This window comes from Octodon degus, unplaced genomic scaffold (genome assembly GCF_000260255.1).
Source record: "Octodon degus isolate 3935 unplaced genomic scaffold, OctDeg1.0 scaffold00036, whole genome shotgun sequence".
Taxonomy (NCBI): domain Eukaryota; kingdom Metazoa; phylum Chordata; class Mammalia; order Rodentia; family Octodontidae; genus Octodon; species Octodon degus.
Genome location: NW_004524612.1, coordinates 1,032,287 through 1,045,202, shown reverse-complemented (window position 1 = coordinate 1,045,202; position 12,916 = coordinate 1,032,287). Strand labels below are relative to the sequence as shown.

Below are 12,916 nucleotides of genomic sequence, written 5' to 3'. Positions count from 1 at the left end.
TATTTATTGAGTACAGGGTCTCACTATGTAGCTCAGACTTGTAGTGATGTACCTGTCTCAGCCTCCCCAGCGCTGGGATTGCAGGCGTGCATCACCGTGCCCAGTGGGCTTTGGGGGCTGGCATTTTGCCTGGGCCGGCACGGCAGGTGGTACCTGGGTCCTTGTGTTTGACAGGCAGGTGCTTAGGCTGCTGAGCTCTCTCCCCAGTCCTAAATGTTTAATTTAGCTAAGAAAAAATTATATTAAGAATTAGAAATTCTGTTTGATTATAATTGTCAAAATATTGAATGCCAAATCTGAAACATAACTAAAATTGAAAGGAAATTCCTATACAGAAGTGTTTACGTTAGGAGATGAAAAAGCTGAAAATAAATGTGCTATCTATTTAAAGAGAATAGAAAAAGAAGAGTAAAAATGAGAACATATTTAAATAGGAAAACATTAAAATCTGAAACTGATGACATGAAAATAAAATGGAAGTGAGTATTAAAATGTTACTATCTTGGGCCGGGGAGATGGCTCAGTGGAATAAGTGCTTCCCTGGCAAGCGCAAGGGCCTGAGTTCAATCCCTGGTTCTGCAAAAATAATAATAATAATACAAGAAAAATAAAAATAACAGAGAAAATATAATCAAATAATTTTGAGAGAAGAAATTATTATAACTCTACATAGTTTATATATTGAGAATAAAAGGATATTATCTAATTGCAACTTAAAAGCAAATTCCTACAAAATATTATCAAATTCTTATACAAAACATATTTTTAAATCTTGATATTTCTACCACCAGCACAGTGATAGAATTATTAGCTAAAGGGATAGAATTTTTTCTAACAAAGAAAACTCAGACTCAAATGGCTTTATTGATATCTATACAACATTGAAGGAAGATATAAAGAATGATTTTCTGCATAAAATTCTTTAAAAGTCTGCAGAGATAGCTCAGGGGTCTAATCCAAGGCCCCCAATTTAATGCCCTGTACCAGGCATGGTGATGCATACCTGTAATCCCAGTGCTGGGGAAGGTTGAGACAGGAGGATCGCCATGAGTCTGAGCTTCATAGCAGGATCCTCTATTAAATATATCAATTAATTAATTTTTAAAATCTCTTTAAAAAAAGAAATAAAGAAGATATATTCTTATTTGCATGTGTAACATTACTTACTTTTCTCTCATTGCTGAAACAAAATGCTTGACATACAAAGTCCAAGGAGGAAACCCTTGTTTAGCTCACAGTTTGTAGAGGTATCAGTCCATATCAGGTGGCTCCAAAGTCGGGTGGCACGTGGCAGAGGGCAACTGTTGATGAAGTAGAAGACAGCAAAAGCAACAGCAGCAAAAGGGGGGAGCGAGCTTTTTTCCACCTTTATGTTGTATGCCGGGTACCTGCGCTAGGGTGATTGCAGCACCCCACCCCCCAATCTGAGCACTAGACTAGGAACCAGTCACAAACTCCTGATTCTGCCATCTCTGAAACACCCACCCACCCATGACTGCGTGAGATATGGGGAGACATCAGACCCAAGCCATAACAGCATGGCGAGAAAATCTTGATGCCACTTACGATAAACAAAGTATAGTAACAGAAAACACATCCCAGACTCACATGTTAATACAGATGTGCCAATTCTACCTCAATAACCAAATCAAATATATATATGCATATGTTTATAGGTTTATCATGTATGTACCTATGTAATATGTGTACATATAATAATTGGATAAGTATGTCAGATAAAGAAAAAGTTCTGCTACTATTTTAGCAAAAAAAAAAAAAGCTCTGAGCAAACAAGGAAAAGATATATATTTTTTTAAATTCTGGATAACAATCACCATTGTTACTGGGTAAGAGATCGAGTTTTTCTATTGAGATAGTTAAAGAACAAGAACATCCATTACCACCATTTCATTTTCAATATTTTGTTGCTAATCATCAGCACATGCAGGCAAGAAAATGAAGTTAAACATTCAAGAACTGAAAAGGCAGACAAAATTTCCTTTGCCTTATTTCATTTGCTTGATTGATTACAAAATTTAAAATTGCTACAAAATGAATTCAACAAGTCTTAAAATCCATTCTCGGGTGTATAATCTGTTTTAGAATTAACAAGCTACTAAATAGCGTATGACTTCTTCAGTATTTTTGAGCATTATTTACACGCACTCGCGGGCTGCGGTGCAGTGCCGCTGAAGTTCAAAGAACGTTCGCTGTTGCTGATGACACCTGAATGCTATTATGAGCTATCGTGGATGGGGAGCTGGGTGTTGCCTCGCAATGGGCACAAAAAATACCTTTTGGGTAAAATACTTGGCTCACATAAATACTTTTACATGCAAACAGTTACAGATGCCTTGAAATGCGTGATTAGATCCAGAGAGCTTTATAGTTATATTTAATAATTAGAAGTCTGTGATTTAACGTGGTTATACATGCCAGTCAATTTCTACTTAGGTTGTTTTACAAGCCCTTGAAAACATGAAGATCATTCTTAAGAAATTACTGAAAATCTGATTTTAAAGGATGATAAATTTTGTGAGAAAGGTTAAAAATACTTGCTTTTAAAAAGAGAAATTTACACTTCTAAAAAATGTTGGGACAAGATTAATTAAAGTAAATGACTTCATAACAGCAAGATGAGGGAAAGTTTGCCTTACCCAATTGAAATACCTATACCATTGTCTTTTAAAAATTAATTCACTTTTCTCATACGAATGCTTATCAGTAAAATTGTATTTTCTAAAATGTTGTAGTAGGAAGAGAAGAACAAAACTAACATCTTTTATTTTATTTTTCTTAATAGCAATTAAGATGACTAGTAGATAAATTGACTTCTTACAAATGGACAATGAGAAATGTTAACTGATTTTCATATCTTGTGTAATTTTTTATTCTAATATTTGAGTTTATTCTCTGTTTCTAACTTAAACTGGAAGCATAGCTTCTGATTTCTAGCCTGTTCTCCCTAGTTGATGATTTTCCTGAGGTGCTACCATGTCTGAAGAGTATTTTGAAACTCTAATGATTATATTTTTTAATTCTGAATTCTCTTTCTAAAGCAACTAATGCATTTTTATCTGTAAGCACATATTGTATTTCCAATCATCCTTTTTTAAAAAATCCATTTCTCCTTAGTCACCTCTGGATAGACACCATAGCATCTGCCCTCAGTGTTTCTGATAGCTTCAGGGTGGTACCACTTTGGAAGTGACCGATATGTATAAAAGTAAGCCAAGATTTAAGAACACAGTAGGGCTGACAAGATAACTTGGTGGACTAAGAGCCTGATTTGGCAATCACAGGGACCAGGGTTTGATCCCTGGTTCTGCATGCTGCGCAGACCCACCCCAGGAGTGCTGAGCCAGTGACTGACTCAAGGCATGGTAGTGCAGGCCTGTAATCCTGGCATTGGGGTGGCTGAAAACAGGCTAGTAAACGGAGACTCACTACGAGTCTGAGCTGTGTAGGGAGACCATGTACCAAATACATAAATAAATAAAAAAAAAGAAGAACAGATTTTGTTCAAAGGCTATTTGAAGAATTTTTATATATGTATTATTGTTTCTAATTATTAATATGTTCTCTATATTGTTTTTGTCTCATTTGTCTATCACAAATCAGCATAGAAATTACTAGCATAGAAAGTTATGCCAGTAATTATCACTATTTTGACCTACTTGTTAATTGCTCCTTACAGCTTTTCATTTTTCTTTTATATATTTTATCATGTATCATTCTATAATTATATGTATTTTCTTTTTCTTTAAACTATTACAAAATGAATGTCTTTATCACTACTTATGGTTTAAACCTCTATTTTGTTTACTTTTGATGAAATTATCCTTTGTTTTCATTAGTATTTTTACCTCCTATATTTTTGTTGTTTTAGCCAATCAGTTTGCAACCTTTTGTTGTTTTTGGGCATGCCCTTTTTACACAGCATAAGGTTCTGTTTAATTTTGTTTGTTGTGTGTTATGATGAGTTTTATCTTTATTTAAAATGTTAATTATATTTGCATTTGTGTAATTTTTTAATGGTGTACCATGTGGTGCTGTGGATTGAATCGTGGTCCCTGCACCTGCCTAAGCTTGCTTAAGCAAGCGTTTAGACTGCTGAGCTATCTCATCAGCCCCTCTCTGCCTTCTTATATAGTGTATTAAATTACATTTTGTTTTCTCTCAGTTTACTTATTTCCTGGGGTTTTGAAAGTTTTAAGTGCATATTTTGGTATTCTATTTCCCCCAGTCTACCTTTTAAGAAGACTTATATTAATTACTATCTTTTCCGTATTCCATAATGGCAAAAGGGTCTTATCACATTTCGTTCAGATTATATTCATTTGATATAACCTTGTGTTATATTTTTCTTCATGTCTGTGTTTTCTCCTGTGAGACATTTTTACTGACTTTTGTATTTAATATTTCTGTCAAAATATTCAAATATTTTCCAGAATGTTTTGTTATGATAGAAGATCATGGAACATAAGATTTATCACGGTGGTTATTTTAAGTGCAAAGCACAATATGGAAACCATACTCATTCAACAAAAATTCTCTTTCCTACCTCTTCTCAGCACCTGGCAGCAACTGCTATTTCTATAAACTTGTCTCCTTTAGATAACTCATGTAATTGGAACCTTACAATAATTTTCCATTTGTGACTATTTAATCTCACTTTGTGTATTTTCTCCAAGTAGTATCCGTGTCGTAGCCTGTGACAGCGTTCCCTTCCTTTAAAAGGCTGATTAATTCTCTGCTATACATACATACTGTTCTTATTTTATCTTTCATCTGTAGGTGGACATTCAGGTCACTTTATTTCTTGTTTTCTTTAGTTATAGAGAAAATATTTACTTTTCCAAAACTTTAAAAGAGTAAGTTAAACAAATAAGCAGGACTAGTGGTGCTTGAATAAAAGCTAATATAGTAAAACACTAAATTGTTTAAAACTGAAAGCCTTGTTGTAGGGCTAACATGGGCAGAATGATCGACCTATCACATAAAAGTAATCTGGAAGTATAAAAACAACAGCATTATACTTTTTCATGGTTTTTAAAAAACTATTGTAGTTTTAATATTTCAGTAGATTTTCATTTTGTATGCATATCAAAATTTTCTAGGTTGATTCTTAAAAAAATGAAAGTGTTGGTGTAAGCGAGGCAAACTTAACAAGAGTGATAGTGAGGAAGAGTGGTCTGCATACTAGGGTCGGAGACAGTCATGAAGCTCCAGTGACTCAAATTCTGTGACAATGTCAAGAGGTGCTGCTGGATCAGTGGACCAAGTAAAAGCCTGAATTATGCCTATTGACATAAAATGCCTCCTTCTATACTCACTTATAAAGGTCACTTTCAGATAAACTAGAAAGCATAAATTTATTTCAATAAATGACATTGAGATTATTTATAGAGATTTGTATACAGTGTAATCTTCTGCCTACATTATACTTTTTGTGAAGAAAACACATATGACCTTTAAAAATTCTGTGCAAGATGATCTAAGTATCTCCACTGAAAAGACAAAATATAAAATAACAATTTATCTGGAGTATTTACATAAAGCTTATTTCTTTATTGAAAAAATTCAAAGGGCCGGCCAGATAGCTCAGTAGACTAAAGCACCTGCATAGGTAGTAGACACAGGGGACTGGGGTTCGATCCCTTGCTCCCAGGGCACGCTGAGAATGTGATAGAGACGGGGCGTGGTGGCGCCTGCCTGTAATCCCAGCACGGGAGGGTGAAAAACAGGAATCATCACTCTGAGTCAGATTTGTGTAGTGAGAACCTGTAGATCCTGTATGAAATACATAAAAAAAGAAAAAATTAAAAAAAAAAGAGCCTTAGAGTACTTAAAGAGCACATTGGTATTATGCATGCCTAAAGACCTGTTTAAAACCAGTCAGTAGGGCTGGCCAAATAACTCAGCAGATTAAAGCTCCTGAAAGCAGATGCAGGGGCCAGTGTTTTGTTTCCCGGGCCTGCCATGCTGGCCCTGCCCCCAGGGAATGCTGAGACAGCAATTGAGACTAGGCGTGGTTGCGCACACCTGTGATCCCAACTCTTGGGAGGCTGTAAACAGGCAGATCACTATGAGTCTGATCTAGTAGTGAGACCCTGAACACCCTGTAGATCCTTCCCTAAAATACACACACACACAGACACACACACAAAAATGAAATTGAACATCACTGTTGAAAGTGATTTTAAGAAGCAGAAAACCTATTGAGGTATCAGTGTAAATTAGATATTCATTTAATTTATACAATATTTACTCTCACTTTATCAAGGAAAAGCTTTTGATCCAAGAAGGAATTGACGTAGTTCACCAATCACACTGGCATAGATGAAATATAATGCTAATGTCAAGTAATCCCTAGGGTCCAAATTCTAGGAAATAGAAATTAAAATAAACTTTCTAAAGGACAATTGGTAATCTGCACCATATTTATGAAAAAATGGACCTTCACTCTCACCAAAACATTGCCATGGAACTATTATCCAGGTATGTACCAAGACACTTATTTATAGTAAAGAAAGCTTAAAAACAGTTGCTGAAAACTGAAAGAAAACTCTAATTTGTGAAAAGATTTACAACATATTTTAAAATTAAAAAAACAAGTTTAAAGTCTGAGACATGAAAAATTTAAGTATTAAATTGAAAATACTAGAGACAAAATTATGAATGGGTACATATCAGAATGATCTATATTCTACCTGGAATGTTTTGCAAATATGTTGTATTTCTTCTTTATCTTTATTTTCTACTATAAGCGTATATTATTTTTGTGCAGAGGAAAATATTTTTTTTCCAAAACAATGAGGCCACTGTTATACAGCCATATGCATGTATTTAAGCTACAGGCCTCTATATGATATATTTGAGGTCATATATATTTTGTGATAATCAAATATAAGGCTGACTACTCCCGGGTATGTTTTGCTAGGACTGCTCCTGCCAGGGTCAGGAGAGGGTCCTCTGCAGAGTCTGTTCTTTGTGTAGTGTAGTTGAGGCTGGTCATAGTCAAGACTGCATGGCTAGGAATGTCTCTGTGCTGAGATAACAGGAAACACTAGGGATTTCAGTCCCTTTGAATTGATTGACCTTTGTACAAGAGCAGGTTGCTTGTCTGGAGCATAATTAATACAGGATCATTTTTCTATACTTAAAGCGATCATTTGCCTGTTTTCTTTTTGCACTCTGTTTAAAAAAAACAAATCATTCCCCTGTGCTTTGCACTGTGCGGTCAGTTCACAATCTATTGTTTATATTGCCAGAAGCACTGGACCAACTCAGCAGTTTCTGTATAGATACATTCTATATCTTGCTCAAATAGTCGTGCCTTCTGTCATGCAAAATAATTCCTGGCGATCAAGAATCTTGCAAAGTCATAACCCTGTGATACAGTTGCTAAAGTCCTGAACACAACTAAGAAAAAGGAGCTGCAGGGCTGGGAGATAGCTCAGTTGTCTAAGCGCCAGCCTAGCAAGCTCAAGGAGCTGGGTTCTATCCCAGGCACTGTATGCGGTGCCCACTCTGACACCCCAGGTGCACTGGGCTGGCCCCTGGAACCAAGCATAGTGGTGCACACCTGTAATCCCAGCGCCTGGAAGGCCGAGACAGGAAGATCACTGTGAGTTTGAGCTGCACAGTGAGACCCTGTACCAAATAAATAAATAAATAATAAATAAATAAATAAATAAAAATTTTTTAAAAAAGGAACTGCAGCTTGTCATGGGCTTTTAAGAAAGCTCAGATCTTGTTGGAGGATGCCGGCAAAACTGAAGTGATGGTAGGATTCATAGAATGTGGTACATGTGAGGACTTAAAGGCACAGAGCAGGAGGAGTGGACTCTATGTAGGCCCAGGCATACCTCGAGAAATGGATGCGGATGGCTGTCACTTGGGCAGTGCGCACCAGCAAGAAGTTAAGGATGAGGGGATTGAAAGCTGTGGATTTGACGCAGTGAAAAGGGAAGGAGCAAACATGAGTTTGGCTCTAGAATCTGATGCCCAAATTGTGTTTAGATAAAGTATTTTTGAAATTAGTGTAGCCATAAAGCGTAGTATGCTTCAGAGAAGAGTAAGCGCGAAAACCAGAACACATCTTACGGAGCTCTTCCATTCTCCGGAGGAGAGGCGTGGGCAGCACCTGCAGAGGAGATGCTTCAAGGTGAGGGAGAGGCTCCAGGGACCTGGCGGCAGGGCGCTGGGGAGATGGGCAATTAGCGAGACACTCAGTGCCCTGGGGGCTAAGACGAGGGGTAAGGAAGTGTTCTGAGGAGCAGCCCTGAAGAAAAGCCAAAATGTCAACCATTGTTGAATTCCTCTCATTTCATTTAAGCAAATTCTGTATCATTTCTAATTTTTTAATTATTTTTATTCTAAAAATATTGATACAAAAGAAGCTTAAAGTTTCAAGATTACCTGAGTGTTCTTCTATGCATTATCCAATTAAATCTTTGTGGTTTTAAAAAGGTAAGAACGATCTGATTACAGTCAGGAGACTCACTCAACTTCAGATATTTCAAGTAAGTTCGCAGCTGAAAATCTAGAATGTGAACCCAGGTCTTCTGACTCCCAATCAAGAGCAGCTTCCAATTGTAAGAAAAGATATAATTTTGGGTTGGGGAGATAGCTCGGTGGTCTAAGTGCCTGCCTGGCAAGCTCAAGGACCCGGGTTCAGTCTCAGTACTGCATGCCGTGCTGGCCCCATGTCAAGCCGGCCACCAAAGCCAGGTATGGCAGCACAGGCCTGTAATCCCAGCGCTGGGGAGACTGAGACAGAAGGATCACAACCAGTTTGATTGTGTAGCAAGACACTGTACCAAATAAATAAATAAAATATTAATATATATATGATATAATTTTCCCCTTTATATAATGCAATTTTAAGACTGATCAAAACCTCAATGATCAATTATTATAGTGTTTTGCAAAGTTTTACTGGAAATGGCATGAAGTAAATATATTACTTTTATAGGCTCTATAATTGTTGCAATAATCACATCTAAAATTGTGGAACAAAAAATAAATAAAATAAATTTGTAGTGTGAAAGGAGACTATAGACAAGGATAGTTATTTTCAATTTATAATAAAACTTCATCTACAACAACAGGCTGCAGGTAGAATTTGCCTACAGTCTGCAGTTTACTGAGCCTGTCTGTTCTCTTTGAGCCTTATTTCTGAGAAAACAACTGCTTTCTATCTAGAGAGCTTATTAGATTTATGGAGGCTTCTCTGGCTGGAGCCCAACAATCAATTGTATCCTGCTGTTTTATTCTAATGTCTCTCGCTAAAGAGGCATTTAATAATATTAGTCTAATTGGCAAGGTTTTTATCTTTCCTATCCTCAGCCCTCTAAGGTGTGAGTGGTGCTCCATTTGGCCTTTTATATGGTGTCTATGGAATTTGTTTAGGTAGCCAATAGTGCCTTAATTGTGCTGACAGAGTTCATTGATTAGGCTTTTCTCCAGAGACCTGGAGGCCTCCCGTCCCTTGACCTGCTCATCTGCCTTTCTTCAGGATTGCTCGTTGTGCAGCACTGTCAAACAAAATCTTTAACAAGCAGATTTGACAGCAATTGCTATCACTCCAGTTTGCAAGTAAGACTCCCAGTGGGTCACTGGAGACTGGAGGCTGGTGCTTGCGTTTCCCTCCACCTCGTATTTCAAAAGAAATATGATTAATTTTAACTTGATATTATGTATACTATCAGAAATAAAACATTCATATAATTATATTAGGTAGAATTCATTTTATTATTCCTCAAAAGAGGCAGTGTGGTTACATAAATTGCCTAATTTGAAATGACTAAATATTTTCCAAGTGCTTTTGATTTGTAATTCAAGTAAGGATGCTGCTAGCAACCTTAGGCAAAGGCCAGAAATTTACTTCTATAGTCAAAGCCCTAAGATTTGATTTTTAGAAAACCTATCTTTATTACATTTTCTACTTCTAAAGAACTCTGTGTTTTATATTAGTGTCAGACCGGTTTCATTCCTCCACGGTACTTGGAGTTTAAACTAGAAGATTAAAAACAAGATAGGAAACTTCTGCTCAGCGTTATCCCCCTTCCAACTGTGTGTGTATGTGTGTGTGTGTGTGTGTCTCTGTGTGTGTGTGTGTGTGTGTGTATTCTTTTCAAAGACTTCTCACATTAACTGTTAGCAAACTAACCACATTGTTTTCAGTTTTGGGTAAAATTTGATGACATACATAAATCCAATTTGGCGATTATTTTTTTCCTCATTCAGGAGGAAATTGAAACTATTTGCGCACCATTACTACACTCCCTTCTAAGTCCAGAGAGAAGCCACAGAATGTGTCCTGGCATCTCTTTTTTTCTGGGGCGGTGTGGCGGGTTTTTTGTGTCTGCTGTGATGCACGAGTTCTTGCATAATCCTTGCGAACTGAGACCACGGTGGCTGTTAAAGGGAGAGCAGAAATGTACAGTGAGAAATACATCATGCCTGCTGGTAGTTCTCATTTGTAATAAACATAAACACCAAGTTAAAGTGAAAGGGTCAGAAACTGTACCCTAAGAACAAACCCATGTTACACTGGAGGAAAAAAATCTTTTGAAAACTTGATAAAAATAATACAGAATCAAAATCAATGTGATAATCAAATGCTGGGGATTGCAGATGAGAAAGAAAAGAATAATTAGGGCTTTGCACTTTGACATTTGGAAACAATTTGTAAATTTTTTTTTTTTTTTTTTTTTGGTATTTTAAAAAGGGTCTATAGAGTGTTCAGGGTCACACTACTAGATCAGACTCATAGTGATTCCCCTGTTTACAGCCTCTCAAGAACTGGGATTACAGGCGCGCGCCACCATGCCCAGTCTCATCTCAGCACGCCCTAGGGGTGGAGCTGGCATGGTAGGCCTGGGGATCGAACCCTCAGCCTCTGTGCCTGCTTGCAGACACTTTAATCCGCTGAGCTACTTGGCTGGCCCTAATTTGTAAATAATTTAAAAATACATGGAATGATGAAGTTGAGTGAGGGGAAGGAAGAAGAAGGAAAAAGAGAAGCTATACATGAAAATTAAAAATAAATAAATGAGTTATGAATACCATAATCTGCTGCATGATGCTGTATTATATTAAAAGTAGCTCTCTTATTTCTTATTCTTAGTATTCATTTCACGGCATACAGAAATGTGCATGTTAATACATAGGGACAATGGAAACCTATTTTAGGGTATAATATTAATGATTACTATGGTGCCTATGGGTGGCATGACATTAGAAATATTGATACTAATTTTTATTTGCATACAGGAAGGAATAGGCCAGTTTAGAGTACCTTATAATAGTTACTACTTATCTTTCTGGTAAATGTCATGCTTAGGGAAGGCTGAAGCGTACATTTCCAGTAGAGAGTTTGCAATATTATTTTGGAATACGGATTCAGAATTACTTTCTCTTTATTCTTTTAGAGTTCTCTTACGTTCAGCTCTTGTGTTGCTACAAAGAGGCTCTATGAGTACTGTTGCAAACTATAACTTTATAATAGTAGCCTTTCAAATATTCAATTTTATAACTGTGGCCAAAATCCCTTTCAGTTTGTAGAGTAAAAAACAGGTTTGCTATGAACCTTAAGTTTCTTAGGTATTTTAAAGGAAATAGAGTTAGAATGAGTTTTTGAATATATAAAACATTTTATAAATGGATTTTACCTCCTAAAAGTGCATATCTCCTGTTAGTTTGTTAGTACTGTTTTTGTAATCTAGTAAAAGTAGAGTTAATTATTGGAACAATAAACTCCTTTTTATAAAGCAATGAAGAATTTATCTTTCCTAGACTTTTCTTGAATTATCTTTGCAAAAGAACAGCATGATTCCAAAAACAAAGCACAGAATAAAGGGTCACATACAGGATCTTCTAACTTGAAAGGACTTTGAATATATATTCTTGGATCTAGAGGCGAATAGTGACATCTGCCTTTGATTATAGTTGTAAGGATAAATGCAAATGGCGCTGTATTTAAATATTTCAACACACACAATGAAATTATGTCCTGGAATATGGCACATGGCAGTTATTTTAACATAATTATAGATGTCTGACGGGTTATCTTTGAAATAAATTATTAAAAAGAAGATATTTGTGGAAAAATTGAAATTATTCATGATTCAGTCATGTTTATCTCCGGAAAATTCCATCTAAATTATTTAAATGAACATTTTTGTTTGTTTTACGATTGTTCAAATTAACTCTATCCAGGAATTGTGGGGAAACGCATCTGTTAGTTGTTTAAGAATAATATCAAGGTCACCCAAATATTTGGAAAAGAAAGAGCTGTGAATCCATTGTCACTGGAGTCTCGAGTCCCTTTCTCCTGGGAGTCAGGGGACATGTGTCCCTACAGCATTGTTCATGGTGTGTACTCTTCTCTCCACACTGCAGATTGTCTTCAACTTCACCACGCTGGATCTCTACAAGAGTAGCTTGTGCTGGTACGACTACATTGAAGTGCGAGATGGGCACTGGAGGAAGTCGCCTCTCCTCGGTGAGAAATGACCCTCTTCCTGTGTGGTTTTGCAGACTTTCTGTCCTGTTTAGAGCTCATCCATTCTGTTAAGAGTCACATTAGAGTTCCAGTGTGTGCCGTCTCATGATCTTTATTTTCTTTTTGTATTTTGCTCAACCATACCTACAAAAATGCAAGACAAATGAGGAGCGGTTCTGGGACCTAAACATAGCAGTTCAGAAGAGCATTGTTGTGCATTAGAGTTATCATGGCAAATCACAATGTTCCTGTATTTTCAACTTAAGAATTATAGTTTCAATTAAAAATGGATAAATTATGTTTGTATGTGAGTCTATGTTGTGCATGCATGTGTTTGCTTTGTTTTGTCTTTGCTAAGGCAGCACAGTGTGAGCCATCAGGGAGAAGTTCAGTAGCTGGCTT

The 12,916-nt window shown here is 36.6% G+C and overlaps 1 protein-coding gene across 1 annotated transcript in view; it reads left to right on the top strand.

Annotated features, from left to right (window-relative positions):
• The window catches only part of Tll1 (tolloid like 1), a 221,981-nt gene that overhangs the window by 150,244 nt on the left and 58,821 nt on the right, over positions 1-12,916 (top strand). The window contains exon 10 of the mRNA XM_023714616.1: positions 12,412-12,514. Within this exon, the coding sequence (XP_023570384.1) occupies positions 12,412-12,514 (103 nt within the window). The remainder of the gene's footprint in view (positions 1-12,411; positions 12,515-12,916) is intronic.